The sequence below is a fragment of the Equus caballus genome, chromosome 5, assembly GCF_041296265.1.
Source record: "Equus caballus isolate H_3958 breed thoroughbred chromosome 5, TB-T2T, whole genome shotgun sequence".
Taxonomy (NCBI): Eukaryota; Metazoa; Chordata; class Mammalia; order Perissodactyla; family Equidae; genus Equus; species Equus caballus.
In genome coordinates this window covers 60047237-60074618 of record NC_091688.1, presented here as the reverse complement: position 1 = coordinate 60074618, position 27382 = coordinate 60047237, and the positions used below count along the sequence as shown (strand labels likewise).

The window sequence follows — 27382 nt, the reverse complement described above, 5'->3', positions numbered from 1 at the left end:
GAACTTAACCACTTGGCCACGGGGCCAGCCCCTATATTCCTAGATTGATACTTCTAACAAAGCTACCTTTTTAATATATAGTAATTATTGGGACAGTACTTAAATGCTTATATATACAATTTTGTCTGTGCTGTAACCAAGGAGTGTTACTGAAAGAAGAGGGGAAAGTTTTTTTAAATGAGCTTTTATATCTTAGTATCTCCTTTATTTATTTGTCTAGTTATTAATTTTAATGAATCTGATATTCTAATGTTCATGCACTAAATATGAATAGTACATTCACCCAATCAAGAAGTGAAACAATAAACAAAAAAATAGGTAACTTATGAAATACGTTTGTCGGGAGATATGTCTAACATTCCAAATGTCTGTAATTAATTTTGAGGAAATAGAAATTCTGAACTAAGAATTTTATATTATGTTTGAAAATAATGTAAGGATATTTTAACCTGTATAAGGACTCAGAAAATATGCCATCTCCGTTTTTTTTCCAATTGTGGTAAAATCTACCTAACATGAAGTTTACCATTTTAACCTTTTTAAAGTATACCATTCATTGTTGTTAAGTACAGTCACAATGTTGTGTAACCATCACCACTCTCTATTTCCAAAATTTTTTCATCACCAAAAACAGAAACTCTGTAACTGTTAGCAGTAACTCTGTCCCCGCCCCACACACCCCTTATAACCTCTGTTTGACTTTCTGTTTCTATGAATTTGCCTGTTCTAGATATTGCACATAAGTGGAATTATAGCATGTTTGTCCCTTTGTATCTGGCTTATTTCACTTAGCATAATGTTTTCAAGGTTAATCCATACTGTAGCATGTATCAGAATTTTGTTCCTTTTCATGACTGATTAATATTCCATTGCATGTATACACCACATTTTGTTTATCCATTCATTTGTTGATGGACACTTGGGTTGTTTCCACATTTTTGGCTATTATGAATAATGCTGTGATGAACATTGGCCTTCAAGTGTTTAAGTCCCAGTTTTCAATTCTTTTGCATATATAGCTAGAAGTAGAATTGCTGGATCATATGGTAATTCCATTGTTATCTTTTTGAAGAACCACTAAACTGTTTTCCAGCTGCTGCACTATTTAACATTCCCATCAGCAGTGCAGAGGATTCCAATTTCTCCACATCCTCACCAACGCTTGTTAGTTTTTGTTTTTTTGAGTAATAACCATCTTTATGTGTGTGAAATGATATCTCATTGTGGTTTTGATTTGCATTTCCCTAATGATTAGTAATTTTGAGCATTTTTTCATGTACTTATTACCATCTGTATATGTTCTTTGGAGAAATGTCTATTCGAGTTCTTTGTCCATTTATAAATTGTGTTTGGTTTTTTTAGTGAGGACGATTGGCCCTGAGCTTAACATCTGTTGTCAGTCTTCCTCTTTTTGCTTGAGGAAGATTATCGCTGAGCTAACATCTGTGCCAGTCTTCTTCTATTTTGTATATGGGATGCTGTCACAGCATGGCCTGATGAGCAGTGTGTAGGTCTATTCCCAGGATCTGAACCTGTGAACCCCAGGCCACCGAAGAGGAGCGCACAAACTTAATAACCACTACACCACCAGGCTGGCCCTGTGTTTAGTTTTTTTGTTGAGTATTAGCAGTTCTTTATATTTTCTGGATATTAATCCCTTATCAGATATATAATTTGCAAACTGGGGTTCAGTATCCACGGCTTGAGTATGTTTAGGATTTAACGTGAGTGTTCTGTTGTGTCACAGGAATACTTGATAATGAGCCTAAGGCAAATGGAATAGCAGCTAAGGCATTCCTTCTTCATCATTAGTTTTATCCACAGTGGTCCTCTTCATATTGTTTTGTGGTCTTACTAGAGTCCTTTAAGTCCTCGCCCTCTTGTCTTTCAGAAAACTTCTGTAAAATCATTTTGGCTAGTGAAACATTCTGGCTCCAAAGGCTGCCTTTCTCTTATGCTTCTTTTTAGTTTAGATTGCTTCATCTTGCTGATAATATGCCAAAATATTATCAGTTGACATAAATTTTTGCCACCATGCTGCCTCTCTTGGCCATGGGCATGGCTAAGTGACTCAGGCTTTGGAAATAATATACTTTATTTCCTGGCCCACTGTATGTAAAAGTAGACTAATTCCAAGAAAAGTTGTTGTCTATGGGGCTTGAGTTTTAGGCACAAAGATTTGCCATGCTTACAAGCTCAGTGCCTTTCCATTCTGAACGAACTAGCTGGCCTTTATCTAAAGTTGAGATCACTTTATTTGTTATGTGAGGAAGGACAAGGTCTAGAGAAGCAAAGCATATTTTCACTTTATCCTAGACAACAAACAATCCAGTTTCATCTGAAACTACAGCTTCACCTAAGCCACAGATGCAGGAAGTTATACTTTATGTAACATCTCTGATCTGGTAAGTAAGTTTGATGCCTCTGAGATGGGCAGGAAGAAATAAGAGTGTTCATGAAAATGAGCAGAGAATGATTTGTGCTGTTAAGTGATCTTAACCTCAGCTTGCTCTGGGTTCCAGTGAAATAAAGCTTTATGACTTTGGAGGCATTTTTCAGTTTAAAGAAGTTTGAAGTTGGGAAATCAAAAGGCAGGGATTGCTATTTCTACCACCTAGTTATAGTAATTAAAGCCTGTTTAGTATCTTTACTTTAACAGTGGGATATATTTTCAAAGAGGAGACCCCTCCCCATTCCCCCCGCCCCAGGGCCAGCCCTGTGGCCGAGTAGTTAGGTTTGCGTGCTCTGCTTCGCCGGCCTGCGGTTTCTCCCACTTGGATCCTTGGTATGGAAATGGCACCACTCATCAGGCCATGCTGAGGTGATGTCCGCATAGCACAACCAGGACCACAGCTATAATATACACCTATGTACTGGGGGGCTTTGGGGAGAAGAAAAAAAAAAAGGATAGACCACCCCCCCATGTCCAAAGTACAATTAATGCCATTTTGCTACTAAAGTGAATACTGCCAGTTTTGTGGGTTTTTTCCTCCATACTGTGCTTCAGTAGGTAACCTTTTTTACTGCCCGCGTGTTAGAATATCAGAGCTGGAAAGGGAGTAGAAGAATAATTATCTAACTCAGGCTTCTTATTATACAGATGAAGTAGACCCAGAATTTCAGTGTCTAGGGTGTATATTGAGGGATTGAGAAATAATGGAGGCCAAGGGGAAAGATGATATAGTAATGAAAATATTACCAAGAATTATAAACTGAATTCAGTTTAAAATATTCAGTCTTTAGAGATGAACCTGCTCTAAATGATTTCTTTCTGTTTAAAGAAAATAACCAGTTTTTTCACTTCGTAGAGTTTAGATGTATAACGTTTCTAGGCTCTAATAAACCCTCAATAGACTGAGAAGACTTATTTTGTTTTATTTTCACTGCTTTCATATTTTTTTCTTTTGATACTCACCTTTTTGTGTGGTAGAGTTACCGTTTTGAGTGAGCTTTTGCTGGAAATCCTCAGCTGCTTTTCTAACTCCAGAAGCAGGATGAGACCAATGGAAAAACTGATTCCAGCCAGTCTTAGGGGTTTTTTGTTTACTGGGAGTTGGGGGCTGAATTAGTGTTTTTCTTTATTTCCTGAAACTTGAAGCTTTAGAATCCTAACGGTTTATTGCATATTATTGCTATCTTTTTAAAGAAGTAAGTTATTGGGTGGCCTGGCCTCTCCCTGTGACCTACCTTTGGGATTTTAAAATGTCTTCCTGTTATAGTGGGAATAGCAAACTCAATCTGCTGCTCTTCAATTGATGCTTCAGAATGTTCTAAGCCCAGTTTTTATTTTGGCACAAAGCCATTTGCGTTCTCCCTGCCAGCTATTTTTGGCACTGTCATGAACATGGAAATTAATGATTCTGCTCGCAAAGTAAAAATTTTGTTCCTTTTCAATTTTAGCAAGCCTTTTATGTTTCTGGGTACTCTTACCCTCTAGTTGTTAATGTTCTCAAACTTGTGCTGTCCTAAAAACATGCCACAGTGGTTGAGATTTAATTAAACTCTGAAATTCCATCAGTCATGTGTGCCTCTAGCCACCTACAACAGGATTATCACTTTTGAAGATTGTTTCTTTGGCTAACAAAACCACAGTCCACATCAAATAGTACAAAGACTGTTGATAGTGGTGGTTCCACCCATAGCTGTCAAATAGTGTAAGTCTCCACAGGCCTGGATCTTCTGCTGTTTTTGTGCAAGGATCAGGAAAGCTTCCAGACCCTATGGAGTCTAATTTACCCTATTTTCTAAGAGCTCTTTATTTAGAAAATTACTTAGGGATGATATTCTTATTTAGGGAAATATCTTTATACCCTCCCCGCTTAATCTCCTCCCTTACATACACACACACACACCAGCAACAACAACAACAACAAAAGGCACATTTTACCTGAAAGAAAAGTTTGAGAAACCTACGCACTCCAGGAGGGGAGACCCAGCCTCTTAGATGTTTCCTAATAGTGAAATCTGCTTTTCCGTTTATCTCCTGTTAAATGAGGGTTCTGGATCTAGAGTATCCTTATAGATTCAAATTCTGTGACCTGTAAGAAGGAAAGGAAATTATTTGGAGAAGATGATGAAGTCTTTAAGAGCTCAGACTTTGGATCGACTGCCTGGGCTCCATCTTTTAGTAGTTGTCTTGCCTTTGGCAAGTTACTTAACGTCTCAGTGCCCAGTTTCTTCATCTGTAAAATGGAAATGATATCTTATTACATAGAATCTAAGATACCATTGATTATAAGATGAAACATTATTTATGTACCAATAAGAAAATAAAAGCACTGTCATTAAACTAAAATATACCCTCATTTGCCAGAATCTTCTGAATTTCAGAGATGTTAAAATAGGCATCTTATAATTGAGGACTTAACAGTAATAATGCCTGCTTTCATAGGATTGTCGTAAGGATTAAGTGACCACATTTATAAAGAACTTAAAATAGTGCATGGCACATAGTAAGCACTATATCAGTGTCATCTATTATTATTATCAATATTAGTGTTACCTATTATTATCACCCCCCCCGCCCTTTTTTTTTGAGGAAGATTAGCCCTGAGCTAACATCTGCCGCCAATCCTCCTCTTTTTGCTGAGGAACACTGGCCCTGAGCTAACATCCATGTCCATCTTCCTCTCCTTTGTATGTGGGACACCTGCCACAGCATGGCTTACCAAGCAGTGCCATGTCTGCACCTGGGATCCGAACCGGCGAACCCCGGGCCACTGAAGCGGAATGTGCGCACTTAACTGCTGCACCACCAGGCCAGCCCCATATAATCCCCTTTTTGAACCCATTTATCTCATAATTTTAGTCACAGTCTGAAAAATGCCATGTATACTACCGTGGCAAATAAATGTACTTAACTTTTTCTTATTTAGAGACAGTATGATATACTCAACTCCAGAGCCAGACTGACAAGATTCAAATTCTAGCTCTGCCACTTATTAACTTTGTGATTTGGCGCAAATTACTTGATGTGTTTGTCTCAGTTTCTTCCTCTACAAATGGGGATAGTAATTTGCCTTAGATGTGTTCATATATATAAAACTATTAGTTTATGTTGTTACCTTAGTCTTCTCTTTAACATTCCCCTAGTGTTAGGTTTCTCACTTGGAATATTAATGGAGATTGCTATTTCTAAAAGCACACAAAGTATTCAGAGTTTTAAAATAATAATAATATAATAATAATAATAATATTATATCTAACACTTACATAGTGCTTACCATGTGCCAGGCACTGGTCAAGAGCTTTAATATTTAAACATTATTATTATTATTTAGTACTTATTTATTTAAACCTTATAACAACCCTATGCAGTAGGTACTCTTATCTCCACTTTATGAATGAGGAACCTGAGGCACAAAGGGATTAAGTAATTGCCTACAGCTATTAAATAATGGAACTAGGATTTGAACCCTGATAGGCTGGCTCTAAAGTCTGTGCTGTTAACCGCCGTGTCTCCATAGAAGGCATTTCTGTCACAAAGGGGTATTTGTTGATCAGGCCATTTAATTGATTTTTTCATAATTAAAAAGATGCTAAGACTAAAAAGAATAAATCTATGATCCCTTATAAGTGATTTCAAAATTCAGAAAGCTCTCAAAACTGGAAATCCTTTTCTAAGTTTGGTATAAACTCATTTATTGGCAAGACCTGACTTGGACCAGTGTAGGCTATTTAGAGTCTTTATTTAGCTGACTTAGTATGACTGCTCATATATATATTTTTCTTCTTCTTTTCCTCAAAGCCCCCCAGTACATAGTTGTATATTCTAGTTGTAGGTCCCTCTGGTTGTGCTGCTCATATATTTTGTTGTAGAAGTATTAATGTGTTTGGTTGTGGGCTACTTCCCTAAACTCCATTGGGATTATTATACAATATGTAGTTTATGCATGGTAGTACCTTTCTGAAATTCAAAAAATTCTGAATTCCAAAACAGTATGGCTCCAAGAGTTTCAGATGATGGATTTTATGCTAAAAATCTTTTCAGTTTCATTAAATCAGCATACCTTGAGCTGTAGTAAAACAGGACTTAGTTGACTTAGTTAATTTCCCCAAATAATGTTTTTGGGTTTTTTTATCTGCTGTTTTTGTTTTTGCTAGAGCCCCTGAAATTATTCTTGGATTACCATTTTGTGAAGCTATTGATATGTGGTCACTGGGGTGTGTGATAGCTGAGCTGTTCCTGGGATGGCCTCTTTATCCTGGTGCTTCAGAATATGATCAGGTAAGAGTGTTTATTTGGATGCAAATGGAAAGCAAGCAGTTACTAATGAAATAGATTCTGGAGGAAGAGAAGTACTAGTGAAGTATTTAGATAGTAGGGAAAGAGTAGTCCAATTAGAAAGAATTTTTTAAAGACTAGAATTTTCTCTACCTGCTTCTTAGTCTGAAGTTATGTTTGCAATTCTACATTTAAAAAAGGATTTTATTTTATATTACCTTAGATTGGTACTTTTCCAGATCTGTAATGGTTTATTGGAGACTTGACTTTGGTTAACTAATGTGTCTTGAGTTAAGATATGAAAATAAAGATGTAGAGTTTGAATTTTAAGAGTGAACTTTGGTTCAGTCGGAGCTATTCTTTCCTTTTATACATGACACACACTGAATAAATACTCTCTACATACTGAAACAAGTTGGACCCCAGAAGCTGCAATGTATATTGAGTCTCTGTAAAATAGGATTTAGGAGGCAAATCATATGAGTTGAAAAGTATTCTAATAAATGATCTATGTGTCAAGTGTCAAAACAGATGAGCTTTAGAAGATATGCTATAATTTCTTAAGCAGCTGGTCCTGAGGGAAGAAGTTTTGCCATGGAAGTAATTTATGAATTCTCATTTCTTGTTCTTTAAAAAAGTGGTTCTAATGACTATGCTGTAATCTCTTTGAGGGCGGAGACTGTTTCATTCCACCAGTGTACCCTCAGCTCCTGACATTGTGACATTTGTTTATTTATTTATTTATTTAGAGAAGTAAATGGTTATCTGTAATTATTAAAAGGAAAAAAGAGCGAAACAATGTTTTACCTATTCGGCCTAGAATTTTGACTTGTTGATCCATTTTAGAGTGATAGAACATTTACTAACTTCCAAAAATTTGACTCTTTGGGCATATTTTTGAGTGAAACATAAAAAATGGGTTGCTCATGTGATAAGTAACCAGTTACATTGAGCTTTGTGAGTTTTAGTCTTTCTTTTACCTCATGAGAAACAAGCTAGCTTCTGTATTTTACGACAACAACAAAGAAGTGTGAGGGAGGTTGTATGATGCAAAATTACAGTTGACTGAATCAAGCCATTGATACTTCCTTTTGCATCTTAGACCCTTTTGAGAATCTGATGAAGCTATAGATCTTCTCAGAAAAATCTGTGCACAATGTTTTGTGTACAAATTTAGGGGATTCATGGATCCCTGATTAAGAAACATTGCTCTGAGCAATTACAGCCTCCAAAATGCGATTCCTAGGCCAAGTGTTTTGTGGCATCTTTTCAACCCTAGTAGATACATTGGTATTGTAAATTGCTACAGAGTGGAACCAAATGCAATTAGATTTAGAAGCTGAGGTACAACTAGGGCTTTCCTTGTAAAGAAATGTTAGAGCAGTTTTGAGAATTTTTGCCTGGTGCGTAGATGTAAAACTGTGGATAGTAGGAAGAAGTCATTTTTTCCCATGCTAAATAAATAGGATGCTGCTGTTGCAGAGCTGGATTGGGGATAGTTTATCTTGATACATCTCTGGTTATACAAAAAGATTCCTATGGCAGCGTCTTTGTTCTCACAGCTGAGTTTTAAGCAACTTTATTGAGATATAATTTGTATACCATGTAATTCGGCCATTTAAAATGTACAACTCACTGGTTTTTAGTATGTTCACAGGGTTGTGAACCATCACCACAATGAGTTTTAGAACATTTTCATGACTCCAAAATGAAACCCTATATCTATTAGCAGTTAATACCCATTCTCCTCTAACCCCTCACCCTAGGCAGCTACTAGGGTGATCTACCTTCTGTCTCTAGATTTGCCTTTTCTAACATATCATATTCATCACATACAATATGTGGTCTTTTGTGATGGGCTTCTTTTACTTAGCGTGTTTTTCATCTGTGCTGTAGCATGAATCAGAACTTCTTTTTATGGCTGAATAATGTTCCATTGTGTGTGTATACATATACATACATACATAAACATATATATATATATATACACACACACACACACTGCATTTTGTTTATCCATTCGTCTCTTGATGGACATTTGGCTTGTTACCTCCTTTTGGCTGTTGTGAATAATGGTGCTATGGACATTGGCGTACAAGTGTTTTAAGTCCCTCTTTTCAATTCTTTTGGGTATATGGGAGAATGGTATATAGTAGAATTGCTGGGTCACATGGTAATTCTGTGTTTAACTTTTGGAGGAATCAACCAATTGTTTTCCACAGTGGTTACGCCATTTTACATTCCTACCAGCAATGAACAAGAGTTCCAATTTCTTCACATCCTTGTCAACACTGGTTATTTTCTGCTGTCGTTTTTAATAGCCATCCTTATGGATGTGAAGTGATATCTCATTGTGGTTTTGATTGCATTTCTTGAATGATTAGTGATGTTGAGCATTGTTTGATGCGCTTATTGGACATCTGTGTATCTTCTTTGGAGAAGTCTATTCAAGAACGTTGCCCATTTTCGAATTAGGTTGTTTGTTGTAGAGTTGTTAAGTCCAGTTTGTCCATTTTTTCTTTCGATGCTTTTACTTTTGGTGTCATATCCAAGAAATCATTGCCAAATCCTGCGTCATGAAGTTTTCTCCTACATTTTCCTCTAAGAGTTTTGTAGTTTTAGCTCTTACGTATAGGTCTTTGAGACATTTTAAGTTAATTTTTTAAATATGATATAAGGAAAGGGACCAATTTCATTCTTTTGTATGTGGATATGCAGTTTTCCCAGCAGCATTTGCTAAGAGACTGTTCTTTCCCCATTGAATTGTCTTGGCATCCTAGCAAATATCAGTTGATGATAAATTTAATGATTTATTTCTGAACTGTAATTCTGTTCCATTGGTATGTATCTTGTATCTATCATTATGCCAGTACCACACTGTTTTGGTTATTGTAACTTCATAGTAGTTTTGAAACCAGGAAATTGAGTCCTTTTTGTTCTTTTTCAAGATTGTTTTGGCTGTTCAAGTTCCCTTGAGATTCTGTATGAATTTTATGGTGAATTTTTCTATTTCTGCGAAGAAAATCATTGGTTTTTTAAATAGGGGTTGCATTGAATCTGTAAATCACTTTGGGAAGTATCACCATCTTGACAATATTGTCTCCTGATCCATAAACATGATCAGATTTACTTAGGTTTTCTTTAGCAGTGTTTTGTAATTTTCATAATACAAGATTTATGCTTCTTTTGTTGAATTTATTTGTAAGTATCCTGTTCTTTTTGATGCTATGATGAATGGAATTATTTTAATTTCATTTGCAGATTGTTTGTTGCTGGTGTAAAGAAATACAATGAGTTTTGTAATTGATCTTGCATTCTGCAACCTTGTTGCACTCGTTTTCTTATACAACTCTAGTTCTAATAGTTTTTTTGGTGCGTTCCTTGCAGTTTTCTACTACAAGATCAGGTCATCTACAAGTAAAGATCATTTTACATCTTCGTTTCCAATCTGGATTTCCTTTTTTCCTTGCCTGATTGCTTTGCATTGAACCACTAGTACAGTGTTGAATAGAAATAGCAAGAGTGGACGGCCTTGTCTTGTTCCTGATTTTAGAGGGAAAGCGTTCAGTCTTTCCCTATTAAGTATGATGTCAGCTGTGGCTCTTTGATAAATGCTGTAGCTGAGTTTTTATAGCAGATGTTTGTGAGTCTTGAAGTCAAATGTGTGTACCCTCTCTAGATGTTAGCTAATGGGTTCAAATTTGTGGGGACATTTTAATTGTTTAAAATAAATGACACTAATACTTGTTCTTTGCATAAATGTGGGGCTTTTGTTGCTTTATTTTAAGCTGTTTGAAAAGCAGTATCTGGATGATAGCTTCCCATTCTTTCACAATGAAACTCTTTCATTCTTTAATATTAAAATTTTGAAGTATTTTAATTTTAGAAGTGCATCATTGTAGAAAAATGAGAAAAGATGCATTAAGCCAGGAGACAAAAATTTCAACCTCCAGTAGTTCCACCCCTCAGAGGTAACCTGTTATGTTGTGGTTTATTTTGTATTTTATTTGTATGTATAATTTGTTAATTTTCATCAGATGCTTATTGATGCTACTTTGTGTCAGGTACTCTGGTCACTGGGGATACAATGCTGAATAAAACATTGTCTTTGCCTTCATGAAGGTTATAGTTTGGTGATGGGAAACAGACATTAAGTAATTAATCATACAAATAATTATATAATGCAATTGAGATAAATTTTTTTTTCTTCAATGTATGATTTTTTTTTTCTACTTTTTCTCCCCAAATCCCCCAAGTACATAGTTGTACATTTTAGTTGTGGGAGATAAATTCGATGAAGGAAAAATTGTCGTTTGCTATGTGTGTGCATGCACATATATATCTTCTGATCATTATGTCCTATGCGACTTGATTATACTGATTTTCTTTTCATTGCTACTACTCTAGTCTGGGCTGTCTTCATCACTTACCTAGGCTACTAGGCAATCTCCCTTTATCTACTCTGGCCTCCCTCCAGTCTTTTTCCAGAGCAATTTTTTCAAAACACAAATTTGATCATGTCACTCTCCTGCTCTTTAGTGGTTTCCCATCACTTTTAGAATAAAGTGCTAAATACTTAATAGGGTCTCTGAGCACCCACAAGGGTTGTCCTTCCCCTTCCTTTCTCTTTCTCCAGATTGATCTTACACCATTTCTTCTTGCTTTTCATACTCTAGCCCCATTGGCATCATTTCAGCACTGGTTAAGAATATGCTTCCTTCTAGCACAGGCCCTTGCACATACTGTTCTCATAGTCTGGAATGCTTCTCCACCATGCATTCATTTCATTTAGTCAATGCTTACTCATTTATTAGCTAAAGTATCACTTCTTCAATGAGCTTTTCCTCACCAGTCCCCAGTCTTGGTCAGGTTCTTTTGTTATGTATTTTTATAGAAGCCTCTTTATTTTCTTCAGAATACCAACTCAGTTTGAATTATGTATTTAGTGTCTGTCTCACTTGCCTGCAGGGTGTGTGAGAGCAGGAACCATGTCTCTCTTTTTTTTTTTTTTTTTTTTTTGAGGAAGGTTAGCCCTGAGCTAACTGCTGCCAATCCTCCTCTTTTTGCTGAGGAAGACTGGCCCTGAGCTAACATCCATGCCCATCTTCCTCTGCTTTGTATATGGGCCGCCTGCCACAGCATGGCGTGCCAAGTGGTGCCATGTCCACACCTGGGATCCAAACCAGTGAACCCTGGGCAGCCGAAACAGAACATGCGCATTTAACTGCTGCACCACCGGGCTGGCCCCACCATATCTCTTTTTAAAGTTACCACTGCCTGGCTCAATTAGTACTTTTTGAAAGAATGAATGACTATGTACTATATATAGTTATGTTCCAAATATAAACTTATGGATGTAGAGGAGCATATATACTGTATTTCCTAAAATCTGAGACACTATTTATTGAAAGATGCACCATTTTTCTGTACCTCTAAGAAAGAATGCTGCCGATTAAACCATGATAGCTGTCAGTTTTAAGACATGTCCTAATTTCAAAGATGTTAATGTGAAAAAAATATGCCTCTTAGAATCAGTGAAATGTAATTTTTTTTAAAAAAATGAGATTATATTTAATTTGTAATCTCTTTTTCTATATGTTGTGAAATATCTTTACATGTCAATAAATATAATTCTATCCTATCCTTTTAAATGTTTGCAGAGTATTTGCTTGTACAGATTTTTATCCTGGATTTTAAGACATTTCACCCTTTTTGTATGCAGAAGTTCACATTTAAAATGTTCTTATTCACATTTAAAATTTTTTTTCTATTTTGCTAATGCTGTATTTTGGTTTCCACTTATGCAGCTCCCACAGATTCAGAATAATAGCCTGCTGTTGTCTAAAATTGTCTTGTGATAGCAGGCCAAATTTAGCCTGAAAGACATAGTTTACTGACCTCTTCTTTACACTCTTAAAAAATTGTTGAGGACTCCAAAGAGCTCTGTTAATGTAGCTTAGAGCTATTAATATATGCTGTATTAGAAATTAAAACAAGATTTTTTGGGGAGAGGTGGTAAGTAAGATTTATTTCCTTATAAATTTCTTTCTCTCTCATTTCATCTTGAGTATAGCCATTCATGTATGTGGGGGATGGTAAAAAAAATTTGCCTCTTGCATTGCTCTCAATAGTTGGGAGAGAATCAAATTACCTGTGCTATTGCTTTTCTAGGTAGGGAGAATTGTGGAAGCAAACAGAAGTGTGAACACGTGTGTGTGGTGATGGATTGTAATTAGTATTTGGGTGGTGAACCTGATGTAATCTACACAGAAATTGAAATATATTACAATGTACACCTGAAATTTGTATAATATTATGAACCAATGTTATCACAATAAAAAACAAACTGAAAAAAAGTGTGAACAGTAAATCTGGGAAATTTTTAGAACACAAGGATGTACAAGCATGTGTTTCATTAGCCATCAGGGTAATGACATCATCACACATCACCTCTGGAAATCTCTACTGTACACCCACGAGAAGAGAATGAAAAAGGCAAATAGCTTCATAGTATTATTATGAAAATAGTTTTACTTCATAGGCTCCCTGAAAGGATCTTGGAGACCGCCAGGGGTCCCCAGACCACACTTTGAGAACTGCTGGCCTAGTTCATAGTGGATGTTCAATAAATGTTGAATGAATGAACATGGTACCTGCTCTCTACTGATCTGAGGATAGAGAAGCTAAATTAAGTGCTTAATTTTATGGTTTGAAAGATAAGTACTGTAGCAATTTAGAGTAGGGACAATTGACAGGAGCTAGAGTAGCCAGGGAAGAAAGGTTTATGGAAATTTTTTCCTAATCTTTTAAATTTGATAATGTATGAACAAAAAAAACTTGGTAATCTGTGAAATAGTTTGTTGGAAACTATTCTCTTCTGTCCTAGAAATCTCCTAAAGTTTTCTGAACTTTCTATCAGAAGTCTACAAAAAAAGCAAAAAAGGTTACACACAAAATTTTCAAAACTGAGTTTTCTATGTAAATAACAGATATAGTAAGAAGGAAGTTAATGAATAAATATTTGGGAATAACCTGTGAGTGGGTTAGCATATATATGTATTTATAGATAAATTTAATTTGTATAGATCAAAGTTAATTTCTTTGCAGTACCTTTTTATTGCAGAGCTAATAATGTTTTTGTGTAAAAGTTTTTAATAATTTCCCTTTTTACTCCAAATCAATGTTTTGATGGTTTTGACATTTCAGATTCGTTACATTTCACAAACACAAGGCCTGCCAGCTGAATATCTTCTCAGTGCCGGGACAAAAACAACCAGGTTTTTCAACAGAGATCCTAATTTGGGGTACCCACTGTGGAGGCTTAAGGTCTGTCTCCTCTACTATACTACCCATTCCTGTACTCCTCACTCCCAACTTTGATTTCCAAGTGTAGTCATTAAGTTCTTGAGATGGAGGAGGGAAAAGGTGTGGATGTATGTTTGCAGGAGGAAATACTTGGAAAAATTATTTCATTGTACTCATTTGGCCTTATCCTTAGTTCAAAACAAAATATTAAATGACAGTTTAGTTGGCTCAGATTATTTTGTATATTTGAATCAGCAACTGGGAAGGAGGTGTAGTGAGTAGTGCTCACTCACCATTAAGTGACAGGAAGAACTAGAGTAATTTAGTAATGGTTATTTTTTTAGAGGCTTTTCAATAAATATGACAAAATGACATAATTTTCTAACTGCCCACTTTAAGGGCTTATATATTTTCTTGAAACAAATGTCTGCTTTTTACTTCTGGGCCTACTCCTTTAACTTGAGAGATCTCTGAGTAACTTGGTTAACTCTGTGACTCTGCCTCTGAGCCTGTTGAATAATTAGCATTTGAAATATTTCACTTGCAAGTAGCTTTAAGAGAAAAACGGTAATGTCCCTTAACTGACATTCTTCCGGAGCTGTGGTACATTATTGCTTGCGTGTTTATTTTATCACCATTGAAAGGGTGGCCAACTATTAAGGTCCCAGCTCTCTACCGGAAGATTTTCTGGATGTAAGTTACTTTCATGTTTGCCATCTCTGGTTGGCAAGGTGATGACACTTCTTTCTTTGTATTCTGGCTTTAGTTTAGAATAAAATGTGAAACTAACATACAGATGGAATTTTTTTAAAAATCTGTACTTTATAGACACCTGAAGAACATGAATTGGAGACTGGAATCAAATCAAAAGAAGCCCGAAAGTACATTTTTAATTGTTTAGATGACATGGCTCAGGTGAGTATGGAAAGTTTCAGAAAACCAGACATTTATGTTTCTCTTTAATCAGAGACACACTTCCTTCCATTGGTTGTATTAAAGATAGATTCAATCTGTTATCTTCTAGTATATATTTTCATTTTTTACAGAAAAAAATGCACTAATATTCTGCTATGTATTAAAAAGAATGTTTGCATCCTAACAAAGGATACTTTTATTTATTTATTTTTAACGTTGGCACCTGAGCTAACATCTGTTGCCAATCTTCTCTCTCTCTCTCTCATTGTTTTTTCTTCTTCTCCCCAAAGCCCCCCAGTACCTAGTTGTATATTCTAGTTGTGGATCCTTCTGGCTCTCCTATGTGGGATGCCACCTCAGCATGGCTTGATGAGTGGTGCCATGTCTGCGCCCAGGATCCGAACCAGCAAAACCCTGGGCCGCCGAAGTGGAGCACATGAACTTAACCACTCGGCCACAGGGCCGGCCCCAAAGGAAACTTTTATAATGATATATTTCTCCTTTGGTTTTGCTTAACTGGTCTTGTTGCATGTCAGTATTTTGAAATACTGTTTATGAAGGTTTCTTTCTTGTCCATTTTCTCTGCTAACTAAATACTTAGTAAGAGCTAATGTTTATTGAATGCTTATTGTGTTCCAAACTCTGTTTAAACACTTTACACTTGGTATGTCATCTAATCTTTTCAACAATAGAAACTTTTACATTTAAGTTGTAGTAGTCAGTTTTATTTAACTTGTTTGGTCCCAATTTTGAATTAAAAGAATTTATTCACCTTCATTCTACCAACAAGCTCTACCAAATTGAAGATTTTAATTGAACACCATAAGAAGAACTTCCACCTGTGAAAATGATTATACTGTAATAAAAAGAATTTCCTCAGGTTTTTCTCTTCAGCTGTATATATAGTGCAGATATTTAATGTCAGCATTAAAGGTTAAGTCATGAAGCATAATATTTCTAAATTTTCTTCGGAAGGTGAATATGTCCACAGACTTAGAGGGAACAGACATGTTGGCAGAGAAGGCAGATCGAAGAGAATACATTGATCTGTTAAAAAAAATGCTAACAATTGATGCAGATAAGAGAATTACTCCTCTGAAAACTCTAAACCATCAATTTGTGACAATGACTCACCTCTTGGATTTTCCACATAGCAATCAGTGAGTATGGTATGGTCTGGGGCATTTTGCCATGATGTGGTTCTCTGTTAAGTTACTATCTTACAGCTAAATGAAACTATCACATGAGCTACAGCTTTAGTACTTGCATGTTCGGCTCACTGATGCTTTCCTTTCTCATTGAAAAATCATGAGATTAAAACTTAGATATGTGATTTTCCTCTTTATGGTTATAAAACCTCTTGATTCATTTTATCTGACAGTACTCGGTAGGGGGAGGTTGATTCATATTCATCTTAATTGCTATCTGTTTAAATCTCAGTATTCATTTCAATAGATCTTTAATTTCTTTTTTTCAGTGTTAAGTCTTGTTTTCAGAACATGGAGATCTGCAAGCGGAGGGTTCACATGTATGATACAGTGAGTCAGATCAAGAGTCCCTTCACTACTCATGTTGCCCCAAATACAAGCACAAATCTAACCATGAGCTTCAGCAACCAGCTCAATACAGTGCACAATCAGGTATTTAGTAAATAATTTTGGAAACCCAAACCTAAGTGGGCTAGAAACTAGCAAGAGGACAGGGTGAGGTAAAGAAATCAGTCTTTCCTTTGGTGGTCTAGGTTGCTTCTTAAGAATTTTCTATTTGGCAAAGTGATGGAAGACGGGATAGACTGATAACACCTATCAGTCATCTGCTGACAAAAATTAAATACAAAGGCCTAATCCATGCCCTCATAGTCTTAGCATAGTCAAATAAATAGCACCTGGCTATTGAACCTACTTACTGCTGTTAGTTGTACTGACTAGCCAAATGACTTTCTTTCTGTTAGAAGGACTTTATATGTCTTGTTACATGTATTGAAGCATTTCCAATAATTTTTTTTTCCTTGGTGTAGATTAGATCCTCAGAACTTATTCATCTTATAACTGGCAGTTTGGACCCTTAGACCACCTTCATCTGTTCTCTCACCCAACCCCCACCGCCTGCCCCTGGCAACCCCTTAGTCTACTCTTCATTTCTATGAGTTCGGTTGGGTGATTCCAGTAATTAACTTTAAGGGTGGCTTTGCATTTGTTTGCTAAACAGTTATATTTACGTTTAAGTTTGTTTCTGAAGATGTAAGTTTCCTCATTTCTTAGCTAGGTCTGCTTTTTAAATGGAAGAACATAAGAGATTTGGTAGAATTTCACATCCAGCAACTTTTTGCACAGAAAGGAGAGGTAGGGATTTGTATAGTCTCAACCCATCCAGGGCCATTTTTTATTCTTTGTTTTCTTACTCAACCTTATAATATTCCTTAAGTTTAGAGACTGAGAAAATTTCTTAAGCAGAGAGTTATTTCAAAGACAGTTAACATCATATTTAAAAAGTTCGCTCTCAGTTTTTCTGGATAGGTTTTCTGTGTGTAAAAATATTATCTCCACTTTATACCAGTATACAACTATAATCCTTTTGTTTTTAGGCCAGTGTTCTAGCTTCCAGTTCTACTGCTGCAGCTGCTACCCTTTCTCTGGCTAATTCAGATGTCTCACTGCTAAACTACCAGTCGGCTTTGTACCCATCATCTGCAGCACCAGTTCCTGGAGTTGCCCAGCAGGGTGTTTCATTGCAGCCTGGAACCACTCAGATTTGCACTCAGACAGATCCATTCCAACAAACATTTATAGTATGTCCACCTGCTTTTCAGAGTAAGTGGGGAAACTCCTGTATCATATGGTGTTATATCAGAATTACCTGCTTTAGGCAGATTTTTATTAGGTATCTGGTTGTTTAGTTTTGATTTCTGACAAGTTTAAACTCTGTCTCTGATTATGAAGGTAACTAAAATTAAGAAAGCAGATTTACCCTTTTTACATTGGTTATCTGTTTATGATACTACCTGACACATTGGCGTTCAATTAACATTTCTTTATTTGAACTGCCTGATACCAGTTTTCTTACCCATTGAGACCTTGTACCAATGTCATGTATCTAGTATAAGTGTGTCTCTCAATATGCAGAATATATACATCTTGAAAAAATTTGTTGTAAATAGAATTGCTGTATATTAAATCTTATTTCCTGTGTCATTTCATCCTAAAATAAAATTAGTGTTCCAAATAAAAGGTAATTTTATTCTAAAATGTAAAAATCATATTTAAGAATGTAGAAACCTCTTAAGTTGCATTCAGATATAAAGATCATTATTGCACTGAAAAATTCTACAAGCTGAGGTACTTGTGTGGGGAAGGCACTAAGGTTATCTGCTTCAGCTTGTGAATCATATTGTTCCTGCAAACTCCTTTCAGCAGAGGAGCCGAGTAGCTGAAGAAGGAGGCTCTGACCTGATGTGTTGCAATAAGATTTTAATTTTCACATTCCCATCCTTCCTCATTTTCTCATTGTTGTTCTCTAATCCAGTCTGTATAGTTCCTTTTTTTCCTGAAATATGGGAAATGTGTGGTTATTGATCTGGTGAGCCATTTAAAAAGTTAAAATCATTTTAAGGATATTTTCTGACGACACTCTTGACTTTCCCAGTAGAAAGTCAGTGTCAGTGCTCTGGGAATAAACCAGGATTCAGGTTTCTCATAGGACTTTACATAGAAGCAGATAGCATTTTTATCTTTTTACTTCAGCTACTTATTGACTGTGACTCTTTTGTTTGTTTGGTTTCTGACAGAGTCGGAGCAAGCAGAAGGAAAAGAGGGGCTAGGGGAGACTGAGAGATTACCGGGAGGACAGGAGAGCGATAGCGATGTAAACCAGGGAGAAACCACAGGGAGAGCGGAGGAGCAGATTCAAAACCCGTAAATGCAAATTTAGCCTAACTTACCAAATTATTTTCTGCATATACTTCATAATAGTAAATTCTGTACTTTGGGTTGTCTTATATTAAGTGATCTTCTGCTGAACTTAGCAAATAGCCACCCCACTCCCCCTCACCTCTTCCAAAGTGAGTTTCATTGAAACAGTTTTCATATGTGGGACTCTGAAGTTTTGTGTTTCTTCTCAGATGATATTTAGGAGATGAGGCAGAAGAACTTTTTAGTTCATTTAACAAAACAAAATGTAAACTGAAAAGGTAGAGGGGAAAGTGGTATACCCTTTTGGTATAATTAGGTAATTGTGAGCTTTGGAAATTTTTTTCCTATTTTAGGAAGTCTAAATAACCTGAGGAGCTAGGTAGAGCAAATTGTAAAATTTCCAAATGAATGGAAGTTTTAAAATTAAGGTGATGATAATGATGAAAGCTGATATGTATTACTACATCCCAGATGATGTTGTAAGTGTTTTTACATGTATTCATTCATTCTTACAAACAATCCTAGGAAGTGGGTAATGTCATTATGCCCAATTTATGGATGAGAAAATTGATCATGATTCTCTCATCTGCCCAGAGTCTTTGTAACTAGTTAGTGGTAGAACCATGATTTGAAGCCAGGCAATGGGGCTTATGTATTTTGAAGTATTATTCTATACTACCTCTCAGAATTTAAACTCAAATACCTATAAAGTGTTGTCAATTGATATGCCAGCCACATCCATATGCTGGTTTCTGCCCAACAGTCCTCTATTCCAGGTTGCCTACTTTTCTTTCACCATCTGCTCTTGTATAAGATGTCTATACTTAAAGGAAAATAGACCCTCATCAGTTAGGTAGTTTTACTCTTCTTTCTATACTTCCATGGTTTTTTATTTAAAGGGCTATGTTCAAGAAAAACGACAAAACAAAACAAAATTTCAATCTTCAGTTCAGGGTTCAAGGAGAACCTTCCAAAAGTGTTGCCTTTTGTTAATTCTTTATTTCCACTTGGAGTTCCCTGAAGAAGCTAGTTTTAAACTAGCTTGACTGCTGTGGCTTAGCCTAAATTACTATAGCAATCTAATACTTACTTAGAGTCACATTTGTAGGTCAGTACTATAAATACCACTTTCTATACTATTCCAGTTGACTAAGATAGATACTCATTTTGCTCAGTGGAAACTGTTATTCTGTAATTTTGTCCTCTTTTACTTGATCACCCTGGGATGCATAGATGAGCTTCTATAGTAAACATTTCTTCCTAAATTTTGCTTCCTCAGTTCCTACCAATTTGTAGGAGGCTATTAGAATAACACTGTCTTGTAGTTAGCCATGTAGATAAGAATTTTGATGTTGCTTAGCTTTCTTATTAGATAGCATTGCTTTAGGAAGAAAGGCTGACAAATGTTTTTATCAGATAAATCCGATATATGGATTTGTTACTTTTTGTTTTTATGTAAGTGGCACTTTTTAAAAAAAGTTAGTAGAGTGTTTTAATTCTGATTTTACTAGTCTGTCTTACTTTGTACATTTGTGGAGCGTGTTTTCCTATATGACAACTTGTTTCTAAAGTGCTTGTAAATTACTGAAATAGAAAATTGGAAGACTTAACTTGCTGAAAACAGCAGTATTAGAGTTTATGAGTTTTGCTCATTTGATACCTCCATAGTAATATTTAGGGAAATTAGTGGCTGGTAGCTAAGAAAGTGTCACTGAAAGAGTATTCTAATTAAAATGTTTGTATGTTCACTTCAAACTGTGGGCATTAGTGAATTAGAGGCAAAATAGAAAAGTTCTCTACATTGACAGTTTTGATAGGGTAGGTTGAAAAGAAAACTTTGAAGGCTCTCTTCTCAATTCTTGGCAAAAGGGAGAACTATATCTTGACCCTCTCTTTTGCCCAGAATGGGATATTCTTATTTGTAGGAAATATTTATTCAACGTTTGTGTGAGAGCATAATGAATAAAAAGGTAAATGAGACACGGTCACTGTTTTAAAGGCAGCAAAAAATTCTTGATTTTCCTGGCTGTCCATTAGCTACGAAAGAGCTTCATTAGAAAGCTGTCAATGATGAGCAGATTTCTAAAATAAGTAGAAAGAAGTGTTTCTGTAAACCAAAATATCTACTTTTTAAATATTTTTATCCTAGGCATATTTTGTTCCTTTCACGTACTGGTTAAAGATAAAATACATAACTAATTTGTGAACTAGGTTATATATTTTTAGGGGTGGGGTGAAACATCCCCTTAAAATATTCTAAACAAAAGGGTAACTTAGATGATAAATTATTGAGTTTTTCATAATTTTTTCTTATCTAATTAACCACAAGTTATAATTATATTTGTCCTCCTTTTAATAAACTACATTTTAAAAACACGTTTTTTTCCCCCCTAGTTGATTAAAAGGTGAATGTAACTTACTAAGTGAAGGTTTTTTGTTTGTTTTTGCTTATACTGTTCATAGGAATGGGATTAATGTTGTGTTTTAAGTTTTGTAGGATAAAAAAAATTTTGAGGGGCTGGCCCCATGGCTGAGTGGTTAAGTTCACACGCTCCACTGTGGCGGCCCAGGGTTTTGCTGGTTTGGATCCTGGTGCAGACATGGCACTGCTCATCAGGCCATGCTGAGGTGGCATCCCACATGCCACAACTAGAAGGATCCACAACTAAAAATACACAACTATGTACCGGGGGACTTTGGGGAGAAAAAGGAAAAATAAAAAAATCTTAAAATTTTTTTTGAATTTTCTTAAACCAGCATTCCCTGTAACAGTTTAACTGTGATGTTGTTTTCTACAGCTGGACTACAAGCAACAACAAAGCATTCTGGATTCCCTGTGAGGATGGATAATGCTGTGCCAATTGTACCCCAGGCGCCAGCTGCTCAGCCACTACAGATACAGCCGGGAGTTCTTACACAGGTAAGAACCATAGCAACTTGGATACTCAATATTGCTGAAGCACTATTGAGAATCACATATTTTGTCCTAGGAAATGGTATTTGCTTTGACTATAAGGTCTTTCTTGGTCATGGTTCAGTGGACTTAAAATGAAACATCTATAAAGGAACAACATACTCATTCTTAACGCTATTGCAACTCTGCCAATGTCTTTCTTGGACTTGCAGGGATAAATATGCAGACTTTGAGAAATTGTCTTCTGAGTAAATTTACTCTAATTTTGTGGGGTGAAGTTAATTTTTTATCTTGGTGCTCTTAAAGGTAGAATACACATCTAACAACATTTTGATTCTAAAAATAAAAGTATCCCATTTTGCCGCCTCAGAGTCCCCTCTGCTCACTCTTTCAGAATTTCATCATGGTTGAGAGGCTGGATCATATCAGGATGCCTCTTCAAGTATTATATTCCTTCATTACTTATGTTTAACTCGGCTATAGAAAGCTTTAAAACTTTATATCTGCCATGGAACATGCAACCAAGATGGTCAAGAAAATCATGTATTCATATAAGCAACAGATATTATATTTCCTTTTCTTTTTCTTTTTCTTTTTTTTTTTGAGGAAGATTAGCTCTGAGCTAACATCTGCTGCTAATCCTCCTCTTTTTGCTGAGGAAGACTGGGCCTGAGCTAACACCTGTGCCCATCTTCCTCTACTGTATACATACGATGCCTGTCACAGCGTGGCTTGCCAAGTGGTGCCATGTCCACACCTGGGATCTGAACCGGTGAACTGTGGGCTGCGGAAGCGGAGCATATGAACTTAACCGCTACGCCACCAGGCTCGCCCCTGTATTTTCAGTTCTATCTGTAAATGTTTGTGGCGCGTGACACATAGGAAATTCTGAAACCCAAAACCCCTATTTTGTGAGTAGGAAGAAGAGAAATTCTTAATACATGCTTTTGTTAACTGAGTTTTGTAGAACTGATCACTGAATCTGGCCCAAGAAGGATTCCTATACTTTTTTGCTTTAGGCCATTGACATTTGACCTAGTTGGCCGATGCTGTGCAGAGTTGAAGGGGAAAGTTGTGTTTGATTACAAGCATTTTAGGTGATATGAAATTACTGCTTATTGTTGGTAATAACTGGGGGGAACGAACCCTTCTGTATCCAGATACCTGCCTCCGTGTTTGTTTCACTCACCTGCCTAATCTACGTTTCAGGGAAGCTGTACACCACTAATGGTAGCAACTCTCCACCCTCAAGTAGCCACCATCACACCGCAGTATGCGGTGCCCTTTACTCTGAGCTGCGCAGCCGGCCGGCCGGCGCTGGTTGAACAGACTGCCGCTGTACTGGTAATTCCCCTCACTTGATTGTGTTACTAACGGAGTTTCTTTGGTTTCTTTCTTTTTTTTTTCCTGTTTGTTTTTGTTCTGTTTTCTTCTGGTTTTCTCATTTTTCAAAAAAATTTTTAACTTAGTCTTTGCAGAGGGCATGGAAGCATGTGCCATTTTGTGGCTGTGTTCTTGCTACATCTTTAATGTCTCATTGTTTTCCTCCCCAACATTGCTGAAGCACTGTTTGACTCTGATGTTCATGTGGTTCTGTGAGGAGCCAGATCCCTTGATTCTTCTTTGCCAGCCTAGTGTGATAAAAGCTCTTGGTGTAGCCTCAGAAGAGCTTCAACACTGTTACCTGTTTTCTGCCCTATCTTGTACTCTCTGATCCTTGAGATTGAAGGAGATGGCCTTTAGTTTGGCTCTGCTACAGGTACCTGGATGGCCAAAATTTGAACTCCTTGGCAAGTTAGCTTCCTTCTTTATTTGCTGTTTTAAACTTCTAAAACTTTTGTGCATGTAGAAATGTTAAAAGATGCTCTTAATTTATTGCTTTATGAGTTGATATTAACTTTCCTTCTCTGAACACATGAAGATAACTCTTTGGCCACTCATGATCAGTGGCACCTTATAGCTTCCATTTAAATATGTTCCCTTTAAAATTCTTTTAGATCGTATTTCATTTGTTGGTTGAAATTAAAGGTGAATTCCTTTCTAGGGGTTTATGGGGAAATTAATTATTTCGCAAATAAGTCTTTATTAAAAGGTGAAAAAAATGACTGAAAAACTTGATGCAAATACAATATCTTTGTTACTAAAAGTCATGGGGAAAAGTTACTAAATACAGCAGCAAATGTATGGGCCTTAGAGATAGGAAAAACAGGGAAACAGGACTTTGAGGTGTATTTCAGGATTTGTAACCTTAAGAGTGATTTTTGGATGTGTTTTGGCTTATTTGGGGGAGTTAGAATTGTTTATTGGACATCCACCATTTCATTATTTGCAATTTAAAATTAAACGTTTGAAAACCTAATTAATACTATTGAATCCTGATATTTCTACATCTTTCAAAGTAGCTTTGAATTTCTTTTGTTGTTTCTCAAGGACTCATGTGAGTGAAAACACTTCCAAAAACATACTTTGTTTGTTGAAATTTCTTTGGTTTTCACTTTAAAAGCCTTTGTTACCTCCAGATTAATTACATCATAAACATGGAACCTGAGTGGAAGGGAGTCAGATATATTTCCAATTTGATTGATCCAAGCCACTAGTTTTAACTTGCTCACCTATGGTTTTGAGGTTGGAAATGTTAGTTGACACTCTCCTTTGCTGCTTTTCTTAAGTTTGCACTAGCCATTTGCTAAGCTTTGCATATTTTTGTTCTTCCTCTGTCAAAACAGTTCGTCGCTTGGAACGCCAGATTTCTGCCTCACATTGGAATGTTATTTCTTGCTTTGTATTAAACTACATGCTTTGTCTTGTGCAGGTGTTGGCTTATGGAAAGACGCATGGTGTGACTTAACATACTTCTCTTATTTTTTGTTTAGTTTTGTTTTGTTTTAAATTCTGCTTATGGTAGCAGACATGTTTGCAGTTTCTCTGCTTTGAAGGCTTCTTGTTTGGAACCGGTATTTGTAACAAGTGGATCTGTTACTTGCAGAAATATTTTTAAAACAGTGTGTTGATGGCCTTGCAGTTTGAAATTCCAGAAACAGAACCATATGTACCCAAGCATTGTAGGTGATTGTACTGTAGAATTCAAGTTTAAAAAGGAAACTTTCAAATCTGTTCCCATTTTTTCAGAATTTCTGTGAGAAGTACAGAAAGCATATTTGTTGCTGTCTATTGCAAGTGACATGGCTTGTTAAAAACTAGAAATGCTATATTTTCTTGTAGTGATTAATTTTTATGTTGAAGTATGTTTCTATAAATGATACATAAAATGATATATTTTAGGTAACTATTAAAAACAAAATCTGGTGCTCTCTGCATCTATTTCATAAATATTTTACTTATTGCCTTATTATTAAGTTCTATCATATGGCTATAAGTGATGAAGTCAGCTTTCTCTTTCTGCCATAAGCTTGTTTGCCAAAGGATTTTGGCCTTTGGTCATCCACATCTGGCTCCATTTTCTAAGTACTACCCTTTTAAAAAAGAACAATTCTCTCCTTTGTTTTCTAGATGGAATTGACCTGATGTCTTATCTGATTGGCACTCAAATTTTAAAATTCCCATTTTTAATCTCAAGGGAGCTGTCTTAACTCTATCTAGGGATATTTTTAGAATCTTTGCAAAAATGATACTGGAGCATTTAACCAGAGCTTACCTGTGAACTTTCAGCCTCCTTGACTCTATAGTATAATAGAAACTCTTAACCATGGGGATCTTTTCTTTAATACCCTGGTGGTCAGGTTATGGAGGTAGCCAAGAGAAAGCAGCATGTTCTCTTTCTCTATTTCTAAGACTTGTAACCTTGAGCCCCTCTGACTTTTCTTTTTTAATCTCTGCAAGTTAACAATCTACAAGCAACTTCTTTTAAGATATGAATTTTTCTTTCATCTGAAAAAAACAGGAGAAAAAACCAAGAATGAGTCAAGTCTGGATCTTTTTGTGTTTCCTTACAGCAGGCTTGGCCTGGAGGAACCCAGCAAATTCTCCTGCCTTCAACTTGGCAACAGTTGCCTGGGGTAGCTCTCCACAACTCTGTCCAGCCCACAGCAGTGATTCCAGAGGCCATGGGCAGTGGCCAGCAGCTCGCGGACTGGAGGCAAGTGGCCTATGCTCCTTTCTGGGTGATTTGTAAGGGCAGATCCCTTAGGGTAGGAGCAGTTGATGATTTGGGGAGACTGAGAAGAAAAGAAAGAAGGGAGAGATTTATCTCTGTGTGAAATCCTTTAAAAAAAGAACCCCTATCAGGCTAAGAGATGGAGTGATAAGGAAAGTTTGAATACAGGAAAACAGTAGATTCTAAGATCAAAAATCATTTACTTCAGATTTTTTTTTTTAAGATTTTATTTTTCCTTTTTCTTCTCAAAGCCCCACTGTACATAGTTGTATATTTTTAGTTGTGCGTCCTTCTAGTTGTGGCATGTGGGATGCTGCCTCAGTGTGGCTTGATGAGCGGTGCCATGTCTGCGCCCAGGATCTGAACCAGCGAAACCCTGGGCCACCAAAGTGGAGCGCACAAACTTAACCACTCGGCCACGGGGTCAGCCCCTACTTCAGATTTAAAGAAAGTCTTATGCAATTAGAAACCATACAGTGAAAACCTCGTAATCCAGGTGCCTAGCCTTAAAAATAAAATGCAGCTCTATCTGGTTGTTTTAATTGCTTTTAATACCTATTTGGTCCTGATTTCCTAGTGTTTTAGGCATTTGTTCTCTATTTCTTCCTGTTGATACAGGAGTGCCCACTCTCATGGTAACCAGTACAGCACTATCATGCAGCAGCCATCCCTGCTGACTAACCATGTGACATTGGCCACTGCTCAGCCCCTGAATGTTGGTGTTGCCCATGTTGTCAGACAACAACAATCCAGTTCCCTCCCTTCAAAGAAGAATAAGCAGGCTGCTCCAGTTTCTTCCAAGTAAGTCTCTGTTAGAGCTGATAGTTAATACTGTGCCAGTTTGAGAGACGTGTTGCCTGGTATTTAGAGGGTGGTGGTATAGACACTTTTGGTGTGAAGCAGCAAGTAGCTGCCAAATTGAGGAGGAGCTAACATTTTCTTTTTCACATGCATACAGGTGTGTCCTGGTTATGCTAAACCTTTCTCCCCTCTGCTGCTTTGAATCCAGGCCTTCTTTATGCTGATGCATTTATTTTTCTGCCCACTTTACAGAGTGAAATTAACTGTGGGGTAAAGGGCATACGAAAATAAAATTTGTGTTGTATTTTGGTGTTCTTGTCACTGGAAACTCTGGCCAGAGTTTATTTTTTATTGGAACTTTTATAGTCAAGTGTATTGGCTTAATGATTAGGTAAAAAGGAATCAAAGAGCAAATTGCAAAGAGTTTTGGGGAAAAGATGTATAGTTTTGGGAGCCAGGCACTGAACAGTCTTTCTTATGACCTTTCCTACAGGTCCTCTCTGGATGTTCTGCCTTCTCAAGTCTATTCTCTGGTTGGGAGCAGTCCCCTCCGTACTACATCTTCTTATAATTCTCTAGTCCCCGTCCAAGATCAGCATCAGCCAATCATCATTCCAGATACTCCCAGCCCTCCTGTGAGTGTCATCACTATCCGCAGTGACACTGATGAGGAAGAGGACAACAAATATAAGCCCAGTAGG

The 27382-nt window shown here is 36.6% G+C and overlaps 1 protein-coding gene across 19 annotated transcripts in view; it reads left to right on the top strand.

Annotated features, from left to right (window-relative positions):
- The window catches only part of HIPK1 (homeodomain interacting protein kinase 1), a 49254-nt gene that overhangs the window by 11933 nt on the left and 9939 nt on the right, over positions 1 to 27382 (top strand). For 13 of the 19 annotated variants that reach the window (XM_070268480.1, XM_070268476.1, XM_070268477.1 and 10 more), the window contains exons 3-13: positions 6604 to 6727; positions 13931 to 14050; positions 14858 to 14944; positions 15920 to 16104; positions 16422 to 16584; positions 17529 to 17754; positions 21651 to 21772; positions 22976 to 23110; positions 25720 to 25862; positions 26499 to 26681; positions 27175 to 27381. In XM_070268480.1, coding sequence (XP_070124581.1) covers positions 6604 to 6727; positions 13931 to 14050; positions 14858 to 14944; positions 15920 to 16104; positions 16422 to 16584; positions 17529 to 17754; positions 21651 to 21772; positions 22976 to 23110; positions 25720 to 25862; positions 26499 to 26681; positions 27175 to 27381 — 1695 coding nt within the window. The remainder of the gene's footprint in view (positions 1 to 6603; positions 6728 to 13930; positions 14051 to 14857; positions 14945 to 15919; positions 16105 to 16421; positions 16585 to 17528; positions 17755 to 21650; positions 21773 to 22975; positions 23111 to 25719; positions 25863 to 26498; positions 26682 to 27174; position 27382) is intronic. The other 6 variants (XM_070268478.1, XM_070268473.1, XM_070268475.1 and 3 more) reach the window with 1 other exon arrangement.